The sequence below is a fragment of the Ammospiza caudacuta genome, chromosome 3, assembly GCF_027887145.1.
Source record: "Ammospiza caudacuta isolate bAmmCau1 chromosome 3, bAmmCau1.pri, whole genome shotgun sequence".
Taxonomy (NCBI): domain Eukaryota; kingdom Metazoa; phylum Chordata; class Aves; order Passeriformes; family Passerellidae; genus Ammospiza; species Ammospiza caudacuta.
Window position 1 is genome coordinate 32,007,849 of NC_080595.1, and position 21,357 is coordinate 32,029,205.

Below are 21,357 nucleotides of genomic sequence, written 5' to 3' on the forward strand. Positions count from 1 at the left end.
AAGCAGCCTGTAATTTGAATAATTTAATCCGTTCTCTGGGCCTTGGGAATAGTGGGAATTCAGAAGTTCTGCCAGGTGGCAGACCTTGCTGGCCAGACTTCAGCTCCCTCTTTTCTGCAGCAGGCAGTGACCAGGCCAGGAGCCTGGTGCCACTCTGCAGTGGTCACTTGCACATCACCTTTCTGGGACTGTGGTGCAACTGGGCTGTGCTTATTTAGGGAGCAATTACTGGTGAGACTGACTTGCTGTTCTGCCAGTTGATATTTGCTAAAGACTCTCACCCATTTCTCTTCAGCAGTGATAGCTGAGCCCCTCCCAGTAGTGCACAAAATGAGGTGATTCATGATAAACAAGTTGGAAAGGATTTTGGTGACCACAGGAATTACTTTGTTTTGGTTTTCATGGTCCACTGTTTGCTGAGTGCAAGTCCTTGCAGTACATCTTTATTTGTAAGGCCTTGCTTGGCTTTTTTTTTTTTTTAATTTGAATTGTTCTCAAAGATCACTTAATAATCAGCATTTCCTCTGCTGCCTTGTCCAGATGCACTAAGCTGTCAGTGTTTGCACTATTTGGAGGCTGTGGATTTTTGGCCCTTGCTGACAGAGGTGCTGCCTGGACAACTGGAACTCCCATCTAGGTGGAGATGGGAGCTCTTTATGACAGTGTTAAGAGACTCAACAGTGTTGATGCTTTGAAGGAGCCTCAGATGGACTGAGGATAAATGTGGCAAAAAAAGCATGAATGATTAATTCAACTGAATATTTAACTAGAAATAACTTTCAAAAGAGTTAAGAGGCTTTTCAGGATGTTCCACACTATCAGCACAGTGTTTGGGTGCTGAGGTTTGTTTTTGTGGGAGGGGACTGCTGGCCAAACCATTTGTGTTGGCCTGTATTTCAAAATGCTGTGTGGCTGTTTAGCTTCTGATGGAGGAGTCTGGAGACTGACTAATGATAATTGTAATTTAAAGCTATGGCTGAACTAAAGCCTTCCTGTTGCTGTGCTGCTTCAGGGGCTGGGCAGGGAGCTTGTGTGTGTGTCTGGCACATGGATGCACTGCATAGTGGCTTTGCATCCCTGGGCCCAGACAGTGGTTGATCCCCTGGCACAGGGCATCCCTGGTGATGCAAATGCAGAGTCCCCTCAGGTGCCTGCTGGGAAAGCTTGGCCCTCTGGTTTGTCTGCCTGGGAGCCTGAGCCTGGATAGGGTTGGTATCAGCTGGAGTTGCTTCAGGTTAAAAGCAGTAAGGAGGAGCCTGTGACTTAGTGTTTTTTCTGTCCAGTTTTTGCACTGCAGGACTAAGAGATGACGCTCATGTCCTAGCAACACTTCTCAGTGCCAAGGAATTAAAAAACCCAGCCCAAAATCAATCTACAAAGTAGCTTTAGGGTTTTTTTGCCTGTTATTCTCCTAAACTCATTGGGACAGCAGACCTGGCTGTGTTCCTTGTAGAAGACTCATCACTGTGTTGGCCAAAGGACAGGAGCCATGGCCCTGCTCCCTCGTGCCCTGCCACGTAAGCACGGAGCACTGCTCTCCTGGTGGAGGATTTCTCTAAAGCAGTGGGCATGGGGCTGTGATGTTTGAGCCTGAAGGTGTGTTAGGAAAGCACTGAAAGCCTCAGCCTTGCTGCTGACCTGGGGCTGTGCTGAGCTTTCACATCTGGCCTGTGTAAGCGCTGCCTTTGGGGCTAGCTGCTCCCCCTGCTTTAACTCAGCCTGTGCTCTAGGAAGGGCCTTGCTGTGCCAGGGTACCTGTTGCTGATTTCCTGACTTCTGGGACTCTGGCTGGGCCCTCCCGGGGGCTCCCCTGTTGTGGGAGACCCTCCTGGAGTGGTCTTGTGTCAGGAAAGAGACACGCTGGATCTTCTTGGTCTTCAGGTTCTTGTTTATTGTTATCCTATCTAGAGTTTTACACGCTGTCCACACGAGGCTCAGTGCACTGGAAAAGCACTGCAAAAATGGCCAACAATTTATTGTTACAAGGTCTTTTAAAGCTAAGCCATCCAATTAGGAATTGACACCTTGATTATTTCCCTTTTTAACTCAATAACTGATCCCCTATAGCTCGCAATGTGGACTTTTCCACCCAATTACAAAATGCCACCCAAACCCATGAAGAAGGAAGAAGAAGAAACATGAGGAAGAAGCCCAGGATGGCACCCTGTGCGCTCCATCTTGCTTCCATCCGCTACATACTAAAAATCCTAAAGCCTAAATTTCCCACCTAATTGATACATCTACACTGCTCTCTACAATCTACTTCACACCCTAGTGGATTCTAGTCTATTCTGGAGTTAAGAAACTTTCTCCATGAACGAGGGTCAAAGTGCTCTGTGCCTTGGGTTTCCACATTACTGGATTGCTGTTCTTCATCATCATCAGTGTGTGCCCGCCCCGCTGGGAAGCAGCTGTGTGCCCCCGGTGCTGTGCCGGTGCCACGCGGTGGGACGGAGGTCGGACCTGCTGAAGCAGGAGCCCACAGGCACAGAGTGCAGCACAATGGCTGCTTTGTGCAGCACCCTGACCTCCCGTGCCCACTGCACTGCAGCTGCGCCCTGCCCTGCATTAACCTCTGCAGCTCTCCCGCCCCAGCAGTGCTGGGATAGAGGATGGGCTTGCAGCAGCGGGGGAGAGCTGTTCCTGCTGGCCCAAAGCTGGCTCTGAGGGCTGCCAGGAAGGGAATGGGGCAGGCTCTTTGCTCTGGAATGCCCTCCCAGGGCAGGAGGGCTGTAGGGCTGTGCTTCCCTGGCTAGCTCACTGGGTGTAGTGGGATTGGTGTTGAGCTGGAGCTCGCAGGTAAGCATTGCCTCTGCACCAGCATCCACTTCACCTCGCTGTCCCAAGGTTGTCTTATTGAGGCCCCTTCAGTCCTCTGCTTAATGGGCCATGGAGCTGCCTCCCTGCCTTGCTGTGAAGCAATTTTCTCTGTGCATATTGCATCACTGGCCATGGTTTTTCCCTTTTCATCAGCCCTCTGCTGTGGCTTGGAGTGCAATTTCTCCTCACACTGTACTGTTTCTTCTTTCAGTTCTTTTTTTGTTTGATTGTTCAAACAAAGAAAATACAGCAAGCAACATCATTGGTCTGTTTCTCTGTTTCCGTGCTAGACATTCAAGCTTGGTCTGCCTTCTTGTTCCTGGAAGACTCTGGACAACTGGGAAGCTGGCTGGTAGGGTTAACAGCATAGAAGTAAAACAGGGGTTATGGAGCTGAGGAGGCTTCTTCTGAAAATTTGGACTGTTTAAACTTTGTATCTTGTCAAGAGCCTTGAGATGTCAACAAGAAACAGAAATGTCCATACCTTTAAAGTGCACTTGTCGTGTGGAGGGTCATTAGCAAAACTAAAGAAAGGCAAGCTTCTGGCCTGCCTTTATATTCTTTGGAATGTCTGATCTTTGAGTCAAATTAAAGCACAGTTACTGAATACAGATTTTTTTTTTTAACTTTGAAATCTCTTTCATTAAGCAAGTGAAAATCCCTGCAGCATTCTTATATTGGAACAAGCTGATTCTATATCAGTATGTAGCATTTGATGAAGTGTGTCATTAAATGATGAGTTATCTTGAGAAATTGAGAGTTCCTGTGCTCTTTTGCTTGAAATAGGCTAAACTAGTTTGAGAAAACTAGTAGTAATTGAACTGCATCCAACTCTGGACAGGCCCCTATGTTTAAAACTGTAGCCAGATAATAAAATAAATAATAGCAATTTACACTTCTCTGCAACACTAATGAACAAAAGAGTTGTTTTGTCTTGTGGAGGTAGTGAAAATGAAACTATTCTAAAACCAGAATTGTGTATATAAAAAGCAGATGTAAGATGAAAAGTGTTTATTGATATCTATTAATCTAAAATATTTTGCACTGTATGCTGGTTTGAGAGTTTGTTCAAACTCTTAAACATTTGAAAATTAAATTGTGATGCCTGTCTTTAAACTGTGAATTGACAGAATTTTAAATACTTAGTTTTGAACTGTTGTGGCAGTGTGACATAAATTCATTCATCTTGGGGTTGGTCACTCATCAGTTGAGTGATCTTGCATTAAGGATGCCTGTAATTTGATTGTTAATATATATTAGTCATCGGGGCTGTGCAGTTTGTATAGAATAGTTCTGTGGTAGTTTTTCTGCATAAGCAAGTGCAGGCATTCACCATTTCCTTCTGGGTTAGTTCAGAACTGCTCAGGTCGGTGTTGCAGGCCTTGGAGCGCTGCTGCTTAAGCAGTTGGAGGTATTTCCTGGAGCAAGGCTGGACTGGAGAGCTGTGCTCCAGGAGAAGCAGGGCTGCTGCCCCATCTCTGCTCTAATGGGGGTATTTGGATGTGGCAGTGATGTGCAGCAGAGCCACATGTGGCAGATCAGGGGTTCATTACATTTCATTTGGTGAATGTGGGATTCTGTTACTTCCAGTCCCTGCAACTTTCTTTTGAATCCAGGCTCAGGACTGAGAGAGTCTCTGGGTTATGAGCAGGAGGTGAGATTGGTGGGCAGATTCTTGGGCTGAGCTGATTCTGCTGCTTTCTGGAGGGTTAACCCTGAAGTGTTTCAATTTAGCTTTGCTTTTAGAGTGAGACATAGCTCTTGTGTCCTCAAAAAGGCTTTGACATTTCCTTAGTCATGTCATTTCCTCCTTTTCGTAGAAGTCACAGTAGACAGCAAAATAAACTTCCCTTCATGCAAATAATAGTGCTCCCAAGCTGTAGTTTTCAGCTCTGATGGTAGCAGTTTTGTCAGAGACCTGCAGGAAGGACTTTTTAATTGAAATAGGCACTGTCTCTTTTACTTCCATTTCATTTTCTGCAGGTGGAAGAAAGTTTTGGAAACCATACCCTATAGTTTTATTCTCAGCTCTGCTACTAATATCCTCTGTGACCTTTGACAAATCTCTGCTCTGTTCATTGTCATAACTCCCAGAAAATAGCTTGAGGAAATAAAACTGCACTTTCACATTGGTGTGGTAGTCAGGAATGATCCCAGGGTTACTAAATTGAATATGTCACCTTTCTTATAGGCTGTTTCCCCTGCTTTAGGCTACTGCAGGTCATGTAGCCAAATGAATGTTGTTTCAGTTCTGCCTTGTATCTGTGTAAATAGGAGTTAATGAGTTGCTGCATCTCGTGGTTGGCTTGTGACGTGGAGGTCTCTGGAGGGAGGATGAGGGGAGGCTGCCATGGAAAGTCCCTGGCTGTTGCTAGGCAGCACTGCATTTTAGCTTCCCTGTCTGAAAGCCTGTGCTCAGGTTTGGCAAGAAAAGGGAAGGCTGAGGGATGGAAAACCATTCAAAGATGGCTTGACTTACTTTTTCTAAAGCATGGCTCTGGTGTGCTGGGTGCAGAAAGTGTGTGGCTGCAAGTGTGGTGGAAGCAATTTGATTAAATAGAATAACATTTGATAACTTGCCTTCCCTATATTCATTCTCATCTGCAGGATCATGTGGCTGGCTTGCTCTCTCCAGCTCTTTGTTTCAGATTTTACTATGATGTAGGATCTGGAAGCTGTGAGAGTGCAGCAGAAGTGGTATTGCTCTGCTTTCAGTCTAAGTGGAAATAAGAGAGCTCCAGGGAGCTTCAGACGCTGAGGTTTATGCTCCAGTTTAACAGCCTGTGGATGAGGGGATGTCATGTTTTTATTTTTCTACTTAGTCCATCAAGAGGAGCGCAGGAACAAAGAGGAAACACAAGAGGAACAAAAATGATGTAGGGTGTCTTGCTCTTGCTGCACAATGAGACCTTTGCAAACCGTAGCAGTAGTGTAATTGGTGGTAAGATTCACAGAATCACAGAAGTTCAAGACTGGAAGAGACCTATAAGATCATCAAGTCCAGTCGATGTTCTAACTGTTCAAATAGATCATGGCAGCAAGTGCCACATCCAGTCTTTTTTTGAATTCTTCAAGGGATGATGACTCCACCACCTCACCTCATTCTTGTATAATTAAAGCTTATCACAGTAACATCACTAAAAGAATACTTCTTTTTTCTGCCAGAAGAGTAGGATTTGGGATACAGCTGAACACTTGAATTTCTCTTGGGAGAGTCTGGCTGGTTGTCCCATCTACCTACAGCTCAAAGCTTTCATTCGCTCTTTGGTGTCATCTTGTAATTTCTGTCTCTGCTGGTCTTCCCTTTATGTTTCAATATAAGGCCAGGATGGGTAAATATCTTGCTGCCTCTCTGATTTTAGTTGGGAAATAGTCTTTTGTTGCACCTTGATGAAGTCATTGGGGGACCTGTGGGTGTGACCATGCTAGGCATTTCATCCCACTGGACTGTACTGGAAGGTGTTTTACTTACTCCTTGGCCAGCAGAGCTCTGTTTTTCCCCTTCCAGCAGAGGATTCAGTGGTGCTATTGAGGCAATGTAGAGTTTTGTGTCACAGCCTCACTTCATCCTGGCAGTTCAGCCAAGTATCACTATAAAGCTCAGCTTTACAGTAGCCTTGGGAAGCCGAGGGTCTCACTCAAAGTCAAAAAGCTTGAAGTCATATGGGATACAACAGGGTATGTTCTGCTCTAACAGCATTCTTCCCCTAAAGCATGGGGCTCAAAATCCTGAGTCCTTATTCTAATTGTCATTGCTCAACCTGATATTGTCTTGCACATTTTATCCCACCTGTGACTTGAGCTATCTAGCCTACCCTTCCTTATCTCACCAGCCAACACTTCCATCACATGGGAGAAAAACTGAAGGAGAGACCAAAACTTTGCATGATATCACAGCTCCTCACTTTTTTCCTTCCTTGCAGCCTGGGTTTTGTCAGCCCCACCAAGGTCTCCTTCCTTCTCTTAAGGAAGAGAGCCTTAAGAAAAGCAGAAGAAAGAAACCTCATAGCCTTACCATAGTGCCCTGCAGCCTGGCTGGGAGCTGAGTCCTGCAATATTTTATATGAATTCCCAGGATTACTTGTTTACTAGCCCAGCTGTGGGCTGGGCGAGTTCAGTTCAGCAGTTCCCTTTGTCTCCTGCCTGGTTTGTGCAAAAAGCTGTTGGGTCCTTTTGGGTTAGAAACCTTGGAGCTGTGCTGTCAGGTCAGACCTGGGACCAGAGCAGTCAGGCATGGCTGCTGTTGAGTCCTTTGAATAATGGAGACAGCAGTAGGATTCACCTGCTAAAGGATTAACAGGAAAAAGCTCAAAATCCTTGCAGCACCTCCCTTTTTCCTCCATGCATACTTGGATAATAAAATACACTGTCCTTGAGCCCCAAACTATTCATGTGCAAGTTTCAAAGTGGGGCGTGTGTGTGCCAAGTTCTGGATTTTAGATCAAAGAGGCTGATGTGCTTAGAAATGCTGGGTGGATCTCTAACTCCCTCTCCAAGTTCTGGGCAGTAATGTGGATTGGGACTGCAAAGACGTGCTTATGGGATGTGGAGTGACAGAGGGTGGTGGAGGAATGGAAATACTTCCCACCTCCCAGCAGTACTTTCTACTGGAAAAATAATAAATACTTTCACCTAAGCACTGACTTCAGTTTTGGGGTGGTGCTTTTTCTTCTGAATTTTTTGGAGGTTGTTTGTATGTTTTGGATTTTTTAAGCTTTTTGAGTTTCCAAGACTCCCTGTACTGTGTTGCTTTTTATCTTGCTTTGTGCTAGAGAAAGCAGAAGGATAACAAACAAACAAAAAGAGAGAAAATAGAAAGGTCTCACTATTTCCCACACATGTTGGTAAAATGGTGGGATGTCTTTCTACAGCCTTTAAGAGCTTCATCTGAAAAACACTTCAGTTGCTTTGTAAAAGCATGTGACTGTGGGGAGTGCTTTCCCATACTTCACACAGCTTTCCAACCGGAGAAGTGTTAAAAACAGAAGTGAGGAAAATCTTTCATTTCTTTCAAAAGCTGATGGAGAAGATTCTTCCTGACATGCTTCCCTCACCAGGTATTTCAGTATGAAAAATATAGTTAAAATATTTTTTTAAATGAAAGAACTGTTCTCTTGAAGCCTTGTTTTTCCACTTGGGAGTTGTTTTGTGACAATTTTTTGAGTGGAAAGAATGATTTTATTCACTTGCCAGCTTTTAAAACACTGCCTCAAAACTGGGATAGAACTTCAACTCACCCGTTTTTTTCTGTAATTTCCAAGAATAATTGCTGGTTCAAGTATATCCTGTTTGCTAAGTTGTGTGGTTCATGTTATGACAACTTTAATGACTCTTGCAGTATATGGCAAGGAGATTTAGAACTACAGGCAGGTGCTTTTTGCTTTTTTTTTTCATTGTAAATAAATAAGCATAATGAAAAGATCTGTTTAATAATGGGAACATTCACATTTACATTAAATAGACCATATTTTCTTTTCTAAAGGTAGATAAATTCACCTGCTTCAGGGATAAGTTTAACCACTAATTGATGGAAATTAAGAAGAAATTTCCTTTCAGGCAGTTGTTCTATCTTTTTCCTTGTGAAATTTCTTGTATGTTCTTTCAAAGCCTAGGCCAAAGGACTCTATGCAGGCTGTGTGAGACAGTCTCAGATTAGGCTGACTTACTTGCTGGCCGCCTTTGGTAATTCTTAATCTTTCATCTCCCACTTAACCATCCATCCATCCATCCATCCATCCATCCATCCATCCATCCATCCATCTTGTTTTAATGAAGTGTTGATTGAAAGGGACTCCTTACAATATCCCTCTTTCTGTTTATTCATACTATTTCTACTAATCCCTGGATTCTACTTCTCTTTCAGAAGATGCTGCTCAAGAAGAATTGTGGAGCGAAGACTAGAGTAATTAAAATTCGTGTAAGTTGCCCTTTTCTGGTGCAGTTCCTTCATCTTTCCACATATACTAATGTGGTGGTTCGCACTGAATATCTGTGTCCAGAAAATGATTTCTGGAGATTTCTTGTGGCTTGATCAGCTGCATAACAAAAGTTGCCAGCATGGAGTATAGCATGTAGTTGCAATTTAGGCTAGGTGCTGACAAGGCTAATAATACATTGTCTTTTCCATTTTGGAGACCATGGTTTCAAAGCTTCCTTGGTGTTAAAGTCTACATCCTGTGCTGTGAGCTCATACAGCATAGCTGTCTGGTAGGGTGTCATCTGGATCCTTGACCAAGTGGTGTTTGGTAGGGGTGAGAGGAGAAAAGGGATGTACCTGCATGATGCAGTAATGTTTGCAGAACCAGGTGGGATATGGGACTGGGTGATGACTGGTAAGAGCTGCATTGCTTGGATGACTTTGTAGCTGGGATGAAGCTGCAGTGTCCTGAGCCTCTCCATGTTTGACAGCCTGCATCCCTACCAGAAATGCTCAAGTCTCATCCTTGTAGATTTTGTTACCTGCACCTCTGAGAGTTTTGTCTTTAGCAGCACATTCCTGGACTCATCAGCCAGCCTCTGCTTCCTTTGTGGGTACCTTGTATTTCTTTTGGTCTGTGCTGTATGGTCATGTGGGAGATATATCCTGGGCTGAATCCAAGAGAAATGTGACAAGTAGGTTGAGAGAGGTGATTCTCCTCCTCTTCTCTGCACTGGTGAGACCCCACCTGGCATGCTGCATCCAGCTGTGGAGTCCCTGAACAAAGAAAGAAAAGTAACTGTTGGAGCAAGTCCAGAGGATGGCTGTGAAGTTGTTAAGAGGACTGCAGCATCTTCCCTACAAAGGCTGAGAAAGCAAGGGCTGCTCTGCCTGGAGAAGATAAAAACTCCTAGGAGACCTTGTATCACCTTCCAGTACCCAAAAGGTACTGGAAGGGTACAAGGCAGCTGGAGAGGGACTTTTCACAGGGGTTTGTAGTGATAGAACAAGGGGGAGTGGCTTTAAGCTGAAGGACAGTAGATTTCGATTAGATTTTGTGAATAAATTCTTTACAGTGAGGGTGATGGATGCACTGGAACAGAGAAATCGTGGCCAGGTTGGATGGAGTTCTCAGCAATTTGGTCAAGTAGAAGGTGTCCTTGTCATGGCAGGGTGTTGGAACTAGATGATCTTGAAGGTCTCTTCCAACCCAAAACATTCTAAGATTCTGTTTGTTTGTGATCTTTCATGTTGTCACCAAAGCAGGTGTACCTGATCCTTCATGTTTGTGATACACAGGCAAAAAAAAGATTAGGGGGAAGAAAACAAATATTCTTTGTGATGGAGCTGCTATTTTCACTGCAGTGTTTCTTATAGCCTTGCAAGAGGGATGAATGACAGACCGGGATCCTTTCAAGGTTTTTACCTTGCCCAGCAGGCAATAGGAACGCTGCCTTTCTGTACCCAGAAGTGCTGCAGTTGATAATTATGCTGTTGGATGTCCTTGCCCATCAGCACTCTGGAAATGAATTTGGTATCTGAGAGGAGGAGGAGCAGGTAGAGCTGGCTAGAGCCTGGTGCACAGCTGGGGGTGGTATTTTTCTGACTTCTCAAACACCTTCTGTCAGGGCTCTTCAGTCCTGTCTTCCAGCAGCCCCACAGTGACCCAGTACTTCTGATTGCACAATTAATCTTGATCTTTTATGTACTCTCATGTGCTTCTGCCTGGATTGTTTTCAATATAGTTGTGTCCTTCTGTGCCCCATGAGCTCTCCCCAGGCTGTGCCTGTCCTTCAGACCCACCAGATGTCTAATCCTGGTGCAATGTTTTAGCACATCTTGTTTATCACCTTCCTTTATGCCTGCCCTGTGCTCTTTCACTGGGTTTTTTCTGGGTGTCTGTCCCTGGACACCAACTATTTCCAGTGGTGCTTGGTGATGGTTCTCCAGTCCCTTGGGTTTCAGTGATGCCTTGGTGAGGTGGTTTCCTGACAATTTAAGCTTATTCTTGTGGCTTACTATTGTCCCCCTGGAGAATCTGAAAGGAAAATTATCCCTTTGCTCCTTGAGCCCATGTCAGCTTGCAGTAAAATAAACAGCAGAAACTGGGAGCACGCTTTTCTGACAGATGGTACAAAATCCACTCTTCTCTGGCCAGCCTTGCCAAGCTGGGGCAGTGCCTCTCCACCTGAGGCACTGGTGGCTTCCATGGTAATAGCATGTGATGCTTCACAGCCTCTTGCTGGCCTGTTGTAGTGGAGAGCTGTTTAGTAAAGGTGCATTTTTGCCTCCATTTTTCAAGGGATTGTGAATGCCCACTTTGTGTACGCAGCTGAGAAAGGAAGCATCAGGTCCCTGGCAGAACTCTTTGCTGAAGTGCCTCAGCTCTGGAAACAGCTGAGAGAGGTCAATACTTCTGAAACACAGTGGCATGCTCTCATCATATAAAGGGAAACCTCAATTCAGCCAGCAGGACATGCTTGGCATGGTATTCCTTCTCTGTGTTGCCAGCAGCAGAAAAAGAGGCAATGGGCACAAGTAGAAATGTAAGATATTCAGGTTGCCCAGGGAAATTGTGGAAACTCTGTCCATGGAAAGAGCCATGGTGTGCCAGGATGCAGTCCTGGGCAACAGGCTCCTGCTGACCCTGCTCAGAGGAGGGGGTTTGAACTCAGCTATCTCTAGAGCAACCTCAGCCCTTCTGTGATTTCTGGGTCTTGTCCAGCATTCAGTAATGGAGTCAGAGCACACTAGGGACCTAAGTTCTATTGGAAGGGCTATTCTAAGGCCCTACTGAATGTGGCATTTCGGCAAGAGTGATAGCAGGAGGCAAGGTGAGAGGCTTGGCTCTGTGTTGCTGAGGGCCTGGTGGCACAGGTTCATCATTGGAATCTGTCCATTGTGGTGAGGGTAGAAGAAATGAAGACAGATCTCATAGTGATGGGTTGATGAGCTGTTACAGGAGGAACCAGGCAGCTGTCTGTGTGTCTGAACAGGAAACATCACCATGTGAACCACTTTGCTTGTGTCACTGATGCACAAGTGCTCCTGTTTCAGATTAGGTAGTGTCTCTTTCTGAACTGAGATGGTCACAGATATCCAGAGAGACTACAGCTGGATGAACAGGCAGTGTGAACTGATCTGAGGAGCAGGCAGGATATCTAGTGGCTTGTGCCAGGGATTTGAACCTTGATTTCTTCAGTTTTTCTGCTGCTGACTAACTTGTAGGAGAAAGGATCGTGCTTATTCCATCTTGTGTGGGGACAGTGATGACTGTGACCTTCTAATAGCATCAGCAATAAAGAATTTTCATCCTGCTGACATCAGTATCTGATGTGGTTGTGAGATGATGCCTGCTTTTAAAAATCCCTCCTGGCTGATACTTTGATTGCCTTGACATCTTGGGGCTTTGCTGATGTGTCAGGGTGCAAGATGTTGTTTTCTCATGCATCATTACAGCTATTCCTTCCTCGGTCTTCTGCTGGAAGAGTCTCCCATGGGAAGGTGAGATGGAGGGGGCAGTGTCTTTGCCCTCTGGCATGGAAACACAGCTACACCCTGTGGTTTGTGGTCCTTGGTGGTCTTTCTTAAGCAGGTGACCTGCTGCTGTTAAGCAGGTTGCAGTTTTAACACTAAGGTGTCACCTTGCTCTTGTTTCCTATGCTTAAGTTTCCCAAGGGCCAGCTCAGGTGGTGATCAGCCAAAGCCTTTCCCCTCATGCAGTGGTTCTTAAGTGGGATGATGGGATAGTGACGTGACTACTAAGAACCTAACAGTTATGGAAGAGAGGCTGGCTACCTTTTCTAATGTGCAGCAGCTCAGTTTGAAATGTTTTCAGGAATAGCAGCTGTGAGAGGTGGCAGCCTACTGTGAAGAGCAAATAATATTAAAAAGAAAAAAATCTTGTTTCTGTTCCCACAGAGTAAGAGATAATGGAACAGAAGAATCATCCCCTGTGGGCAAGTGAGCAGAGATAAATTAGAGGTGACAGCATGTACATGAACTATGGATTTGTAAAGCACATGCCACTGCAAGGTCAGGGGCGGGGCAGGTGTTGGCCTCTGTGTGTGTGGCACATGAGCTGGGCAGTGTAAGTGTACAGACCTGGTCCCTGGTCTGTCATTTATTCCTGTTTCTGTTCTTCCTTGACAAACTTCTACATGCAGTCTCTGAATGGGATTAGTGGTTCTGTGTGTTTTTAATTTTCTAAATAGTTCAAGTACACAGCCAGATCCACCAATCTTTAGACACTTTTCAAATAACACACAGGCAAAACTGAAAGAACATCCTCCTGTTCTAATTAGAAACCCTGACTCTAGACAGATGGAAGGTCCGTTTTGATTAATACTTTAGTGGAGCTGAGCTTGTCTTAACAGCAGTAGGTGGGTAGAAGACACCCAGGGGCTTACCAGTTGTGTCTCAAGGATCTTGTTGGGGCTGGCAGAAAGGAAGAAAGGATTTCAAGGCCAATCTGATAACCTGGCTGATCAGAGAGATGTTTTCTGCTATGTAAAAATAAGAATTTTAAATCGGAACACAAACCTCTTGTGCTCTTGCCTTGATCTTATCAATGTTGAGAACGCCCTCTGCTTGGGCAGGGGCCAGATCCCAGGGAATGACTTCCCTGTCTCTTATCTCTACTCTGCATCCTAAAAGGCCACTGCAGAAACATGCTGCTGGCTTGTCTTCTTCTAAAACAAGGGACCTTTGCAGCTTGGAGCTGAACAGGAGATATGTTGGCCAGAGCCTTCTGGGCAGATGCCTGAGCTATTCACACGTGCAAGGCATACCAGGTGACAGAGCAGTATTGGTGCAAACCTCTGTTTCTGGCTGTGCAGCGCTAAGTAATGATGTTAATCATTAGGTTCAGTGTGTGTATACATACATATGTACATATATATATGTGTGTGTGTGTGTATATGTATATAAACCCCACAGATGTTGCTCCTTCCATCACAGGCTCCCAAGGAGCACTGCAAGCATTTAGCATTGGATGCATATAAATATGCAGATAAATACCATGATTGCAATTTCAGAGTGAGTTACACTGAAAAACCAGCAGAAGGTGTAACTCACTTGAAGAGACATAGGGTGATGAGAACTTTAGACCATGTTCCTAGAGCTGTGTCCTTATCCATACCATATCATGAATATAAACACCTAGGGCATCTCAGGCAGCAGAAATCCCAAACTGTAGCTTACAAACAGTTTCTCAAACCTTCCTGGTTGTTTCTAGTATGTGCCTGACTGTCTAAACCTCACCCTGATCTTAGAATCAACAAGAGAGCCTTGCCTCCCTGGCCAGTCACAGCCTTATGGTCAGAAGCCCCTCGTGGAGATTTTGATGTTCCAGTTTCCCCTGAGGTGTCTTGGCTCCAGTTGATGGACATGCCTCTGCTGAGCAAAATGCAGAGGGCCCTCTGCTAAGTGGGAGCATGAATGTCCCTTTGAGTATCCTACGCTCGTCCCAACCCAGCCACTGAACTGCCTGCTGAAGATGATAGTTGGTCCTGGAGAATGCCAGCCCTTGTTCTGAATAATTCCTGACAAAATACTTTGTCCAGAGTTTCCTCAGTTTGGGGAAGGGTTCTGTGTAGCCAAGGGGGGAATGCCTCTCTCTTTTAAAAACTACTCCAAATATCTGATTTTTACTGGATTTCATGGCAAAGGCTAACCAGCCTTTAGCTTGCCCACAGCCCTTAGAAGTGGGACTGTCGTATCTCTCTTCTGTTTCTGTAAGGATAAGAACTTTTATTGCTTCCTGCTTTTCATAAATTCCTGTCATGTATGCCCTTGCACCTGTTGAATCATGTAAGTGCCCACAGAACAGACTTTGTGGAATAACCAAGATTAATCCACACAGCACCATGAAAGAAGCAAGTGGCTGGTGAGTGAGGAGGCTGACTTCCTATTTTCAGCACTGTTCCTACTTTGTGGTCTGATGTGGGTTGTGGGTCTGGTTTAAGGATACGGGGAGGTAGAAACAAGGTGCAGCCCAATTGCTTCTGGGACAGCCTCGTGTGTCAGTGGTGGCTATGGCTGGTGGCACTGTGGTTCAAGGAAATGGAAAGTGGCAAGGCATGTTTCACAGAGAAGGGGTCAGATTTAATGACTTCTGGGTGATATCTTGCTGATGGAGCAGAGAGAAAGAGATGTAGGGGATGACACAGGGTCACAGATAGCCACTGCTCTCTGTCAGAGCTTCAAGTCCAAGATGGCTGATTAGGCATATCTGCTCACTATGTCCAGCCCCACTGCAGTTGTTCTGCTCCCTTTTTGTTCATGTGGCTGTGGGAACCTGGCAGCCATTGCCTCTCCTAGTCCCTGGAGCTGTGATCCTCTTTTCCCACACACCTCTCCCATAATACACCCACTTCCCTGCGCTTGGCTTCCACAGCTGGGGTGGTTTGTCCAGAGGCAAGTGCACCATGTCAGCTTGTGTTTGCAGCCTGCTCATGCCAGGCTAATTAATCCTCACTTTGCAGCTTTAATTTGGGTACCCTTCAAGTTGAGAGCAGCTCTGTGCCAGCCTGCCTGGCCAGAGGGAATCTGCTCTCCCTGGCCTCATGCAAACTGGAAGCCGCGCACGCCCGAGCGCGCACCACGTGCCAGCTCTGCGGGAAGCACGGTGCCTGGGCTTCCTGGCCCTGAGGGAGCAGGACTGGGAGGCAGCTGCTGTGATCCCTCTGAGAGGAGGCTGTTCCTGCTGCACAGCAAGGGCTGGAATGGGGAGGGTGGAGAGGAAGGAGAGGGTGAGGTAGTGTCACTTGTGTACAGAGCAAAACTAAGGACTCTACTCAGATGCACTTGGAGATTTAGGGCCAGATTGTGCCGTGTCTGTGTTTATTTGGAGCTACTCTTGTGCTTGCCTCTTCTCCTGCTCAGGCACATGCAGACCCTGTAGTATTTACAGGAACTGCTGCAGGTATGCAGGCAGCACAGGCAACTTCTTATCAGAAGGAAAAAAAGTAGGTGCAAAATATGGCTCATTCGTAGGGAAATATGGGTTCATTCCCTTGGTCCTAAGAGACTTGTTTTGTTTTCAGAGCATGATCTTTACTGGGACCCTGGCTGGTGGGTTCCCCAGCTTGGCCAGGGAGCACTGACAGACTGCTCCTCTGAATGACCCATCTGTCCCTTTTCTTTGTGCAGCCTCTTTCCTTCAGGTTGTCAGCCAGGCAAAATCAAAGCTTGCAGTCAGCTTTGTCAAAGACCTATCTAAAGATGTGTGAGAGAGGAGAAGAAAGGCTTATCATGCTTGTGCCAGCAAGGACCCAGAGCTGAAACTGGCTATTTCTGCTTTTGGGCAAGTGACCAACAAGCATCTGCTATGCCCTTTGAAGTACCTTCCAAAAAGGTTCAGTGCTGTCTGTCTGGTGGCACCTCTGTAAGTCTGGTAGTTGCCACCTCACAACTCTGCGCACACATTTGCAAATATTTGATTTCTTTTAAATTTTTTTAAACCTTTCTAAGACGAACAGTGATGTGTTTGTAAACCGTTGAACTGCTCTTTGCAATGTGGTGGTATGGAAAGAAAAAGGTGTTAGGCAGCCTTGTGTTGGTGATGGCAGACAGGTCTTTCAGTCTTTTGGGGGGGCAATGAAAATCATAAGAAAACAGTGCCCACTGCAAAGTTTTGGTTTCCTTGTCAGAACAACATTTGGAGATGATCTTTTTTTTTTTTCTTGGAAGAGAAAAGAAAAGGGTAGTCATAAAGTGAAGTTCTGGCATGGTCTATTTTTTAACTATTTCTTGAAATAAAATTCTATATGAACCTGGGAGTGTCGGACAGACTTTCAGGAGGAAAGGAGTTTGCCTGTGAAAATTTCCTCCTGTAGCTGCTCCAGGTCTGTGACTGGAATAAATTGTTAGAGGTCCTGTCGGAGTTAATGAATAAGCAGTTAAATGTGAATTGTTGCTCCACCGGAGGAGCTGGTCCTGCTTGCCAGCGACTATTTCTTGAAAACTGCCTGAAGCAAGACTGTAATTGAAAAGAAATCGCCTCTCATCAGAAGGTTGAAACACCTAAAAGTTAATTAATTCATCCTGGCTGTAGTGTGCTGTTGTGGCTTAAACCCATGATGAAGTTGCTAACTTGCTACCCTGGTGGGTTGGGGGAGAGAATTGGGAGGGTAAATGTGAGATGGTTTGTGGGTTGAGATAAAGATGATTTAATAGAGAAAACAAAAACTGTACATGCAAGCAAATCAAAGAATTCATTCACTGCTTTCCATGGTTAGGCAGGTGTTCAGCCATCTCCAGGAAAGCAGGACTGCATCATGGCTACTTGGGAAGGCAAAACACCAGCTTAATGCCATCATATGGTATGGAAAGGTCCTTTGTCCAGTTTGAGTCAGATGTCCTGGCTGTTTCCTTCCCAGCTTGTCATGCCCTTCCAAACCTTCTTGCTGTCAGGGCACGAGAAGCTGGGAAGTCCTTAACTTAATATAAACACTGCTTGACAGACTGATAGTTTAGTTATTGCTGTCACCATTATTCTCATCCTAAATCGAAGCCACAGGATACACCAGCTACTAAGCAGAAAATTAATTTTATCCCAGCAGAAACCAGGACATGTATGTATTATGCATTGAAGAAACTGAGGCAGAGATGTTGAGAAGTGGCTTGGGCAGAACCATGTTTGGAATTACAGATGTGACTAGGAGCAGGCATGTGGGTCCCCTTCCCTTGCTCACAGCTGATGGCTTCACACATCAAAGTTGAAGAGTGAAGAAGTTTATTTTCTAACACTTAGCAGGGGTGAGAGGAAGGAGGACCATGTGGAGTTAAATCAGTGTACCTGTAAATGTTCCTCTGTGAAGTCTGACAGCCTTTACTCTTTCTGTGCCCTGCCTGAATATTGGTGCTGCCTCTGGCTCTGCCCATTCCTGAGCAAGGCAGCTGTATCCCAGGCAGGCATCTGTCCTTGCCAGAGCTGTTGTGGGCATTTATTCCTTCCTACACAGGGTGGTGGTGGAAATCGGATGAGCCTTTACAGCTTGCAATTACATGGTGCCTTTCATCCCAAAGGACTTTTAACAAGTGAGTCTACAGACTGCAAAGGGATCATTCACCCACCACTGGAAGGCAGCATCCTTTAAATGGAGCTCAGCAGCGCTTCCCAGCCACTGGGGTCCAAGAGTAGGAAAGAAGGGACTCCTGTGTTGGATTGGCCTTGAGTAGGGACAGGTTGGCAGAGTGCACAAGTTGATCTGGTTTTGAATCCCACCTAGATACTAGAGCTCTTGAGAAAGAGGACCAAAGAGTCCTCTTAATGTACATCTCCCCCAGCACACCACTCCCTTCAAGACATCGTTGTGTTGGGTAGCTGCATTTCCCCACTCCTATGAGGATTGTCATTCCCATAGCTGAAAGCTCACTTGGACCTGTGCTCACTTTGGCTTTGTCCAGAGAGGAGAACCATGATTCTGTGGAATCATGAGACCAAAATTATGTTACTGTCTGCATTTGAGATACTTCCCCAGACTTCATAGAAGTGAATGACCTGTTTCTAGGAGGAATATGGCTTCATATTAATAGATCTAGCTTTACATGTTTGTCTTCTTCCTGTATGCTCTTTCTTTGCCAAAATGTACAATTATGTTACAGATGGGTTTATGGAACCGTTGTGCATTTGTCTGTTTTCTGAAAGCTGCTAATATGATTGAAATTTGCATTTCTTCTGTGATGTTTAATCTTACTGGCCTTCTTTGAGGCACCTCCCTCCACTCACTATATTTAGGTGTACTTCTTTGTTAATACGCTTCAGATATGTTTCAAACCTGGTTGTTTATTTGCCCCCCTGTATTTAAAGGTGATAATGTATTAGTGAGGACAGTACATGTTGGCAGGAGTGTATGTGTAGGCTCATGTATATGGGTGAAGAGGCATCCTTGACCAAGGTGGTTTGTGCATAGTTGCTTGAAACATGTGTAAGATGAGTTTACTTCCCTTAAGAGCTCATCTAACCCAAATCAGGTGTGCAGTGGGGCAGTGTGGGTATGTCCAGGTTCTGGAACTACCTTGTGTTCTGAGCAGCTGTATGAGCCAGTGATGAGCTGTGGTGCCTTAGACCATCCCCTGGATGCTGTGAAGTTCTGGCTGTGCATGGCTTGAATTACTTTACAAGCAAGCAAAGTTTGTATGAGTGGAACAGCCCTCCCTGTGGTTTCTGAGTCAGGAGTCTGTGTGTGCCCAGAGGGATGTGCACAAGTGACCAGGGAAGAGCCTGTGTACTGGGGAGAACCCGAGGCAGGTGAGTATGTGCAAGTGAGCACGTGTGTGACAGAGCCTGTGTGTGAGCCTGTGGCAGCCGTGTGAGTCTGACTCGGGCCATTCTTCAGCTGTGTAAATAGATTGCTTAGCAAACTGAGGGCTCTGGTTAATTATTGCCATGAGCACAGGGCCCATATTAGGCTCCGTTCTGTGAGCGGTACCCAGCTGTCCGAATGCCATTAGAGTGAACACATGAGCCTTTAATGTCAAGTGTGTATTGTTTGTGCTCTGAGGAGCCTCTGCAGGAGCTGCCCTGGGGTTGCTCACCAGGGGCTGTCAGGCAGGTTTATGGCAAGCTCCCTGGGGACCTGCTGCAGTGGCAACAACCCTTAACACCCTTCCCTAGTCAAAGCAAAGTCCCAGGCATGGTGTGCTCAAGGAGAAGGGCAGGCTGGCTAGGATGCTTGCCCAGACTACAGGGAGGCAGCTGGCCCAAGCCAGAGGGTGGCAGGAACATGTTCCCCTCTCTGGCAGCTGGCTCTATCTGTTTTTGTTCTGGAAATACATCTACAGAGCTTTGCCTTGTGCTACTCATCAGGACCAGACCACCACATGCTGTGATTCCAAATGGTGTCTTGGACTAAGCCAGATCAGGCCTGGTCATCCCTAGAGCTGGACATGAACTCCAGTCTAAAAATGCTCCTCTGCAAGAAGAGAGTTGAGGGATTTGGAGGTTTCTTAGCTCCAGCAAGGTCAGTGCCAGAGATGCTGCCCTGTTAGTCAGGGAGCAGGTGCACAAGGATCCTGTATAGCTCAGGGTTGTAAAGGAGTGCAGATTGGTCAGGATGTTGCTATGGATGAGGGAGTCAGGTTACTGCCTCTCCTGTTACTGCCTGCAGCTGGGCACAGGCCCATTCTCACTCTGCCCTTGTCTGTGGTTGTTGAAAGCCAGTGGTCACCTTGTGGCTGCTTGAGAGGTGCCAGGATGATGAGGCAGGATTTGGGTGCATTTTGAGCCTCACTTGCAGCTGCATGACTTCCTGTGAATCTCAGCATCTCCTGTGTCTTCTCACATCCCTGACCTTCAGCCTCACCTGTGCTGTGCCCATTGTCCTGGCAGTGCCCTGGGAAGCCTCTCTGCCCCACACATTGGCCCCAGAAGAAGACCCAGAAAGAAACCATAGCAAACTTTCCACCCAAAGCCTAGTGAGTTTTGTAGATTACTTTTGTCTGTCCTTTGGAGCCATCTTTCCCCAGCCTCTTCATCTGCCATGTGCCAAAAATGAACGGATTCAGCTGCCTTCCCTAATCCTGTCTGGCATTTCAAAATGGAGGGGACTGCCAGGTTCTTTGTTCCCATTCCCTCTTGGCACTGGCAGGGGACCTTCTCTGCTCTGGAGAAGGACAAATGTGCTGATTTATTCTGCTATTCTGCCCCTTAGCTTTGAATAGGGGTTGCTATGTTACCTTCCAGCTCTGAGGCCTGCCAGAACATACACCATATATAACCCCACAGCAGGTGGCTATTGAGTAAAGGCCCTTAAATCTGCCTCTCTTTTTTCTTACGCTGCTGGCCAAGGTGTCAGGGCGATGTAGCAGGGCATGATTTGCTGGCTGAAACTCCAGGCACAGCTGATGCCAAGCACCATGTTGGCATTTTCCATTCTCGAGTGCCCATCTTAATTGCAGCAGAGATACCAGCTAGGCAGGAACATGCTGCCCACACTGGCTTTTAGAGGCCTTTCCTGACATAAAGGCTGCTGCCCAGTGGGGCTGAGCTGTGACCAAGAGCCTTGGAGACAAGAGGCTTCCAGATCCTGCTGCAGGTATTGCAGCTCTCAGGGCCTGGCTTGGACACTTCCTAAGCTCACTCTGATTTTCTATGTGTATTTGGGCGAGACAAACCATCCTGGCAGCTTTTTGGGGATATTTGTGTGTTGCTGCCTTGTGATGACAAGTTAAAACCCAGGCAGAGGAGAGGTGAAGGCATCAAAACACCACCTTGCCATGCTGTTAGGTGTGTGATAGGATAGACCTGAATCTGAAGTGCTAAAATGAACCTCTGTCTTCTGCCAGACAGAGTTATTAAATGTTCCTAAAAAGCCTAGTTCTTTGAGGAACAGTCCCACAGCGCAGGCTAAGCAAAGGAGACCATTGTTCTAGTTAGGAAAGGCCTAAAAAAGGATCAGGGGGCTACATAACACCAGAGCCCAGTCTGAATCACATAGAATGTTAAGAGTTGGAATTGACCTTAAAGATCATCTGGTTCTAATCCCATTTAGGATTAGACAGGGACATCTCCCATCAGACCAGGCTGCTCAAGGCCTTATCCAGCCTCACCTTGAGCACTGCCAGGGGTGGGGCATTTACAGCCTCCCTGGGCAACCTGTTCCAGTGTGTCACCA

The 21,357-nt window shown here is 46.0% G+C and overlaps 1 protein-coding gene across 3 annotated transcripts in view; it reads left to right on the forward strand.

Annotated features, from left to right (window-relative positions):
* Positions 1-21,357, forward strand: part of LOC131555781 (uncharacterized) — a 60,682-nt gene that overhangs the window by 35,274 nt on the left and 4,051 nt on the right. Inside the window, exon 4 of one of the 3 annotated variants that reach the window (XM_058802016.1) lies at positions 8,684-8,737. The exons of 1 other annotated variant lie outside the window; for it this stretch is intronic. In XM_058802016.1, the coding sequence (XP_058657999.1) occupies positions 8,684-8,737 (54 nt within the window). Of the gene's footprint in view, positions 1-3,110; positions 3,331-8,683; positions 8,738-21,357 lie in introns of those variants that run through there. One more of the 3 variants, XM_058802018.1, reaches the window with a different exon arrangement.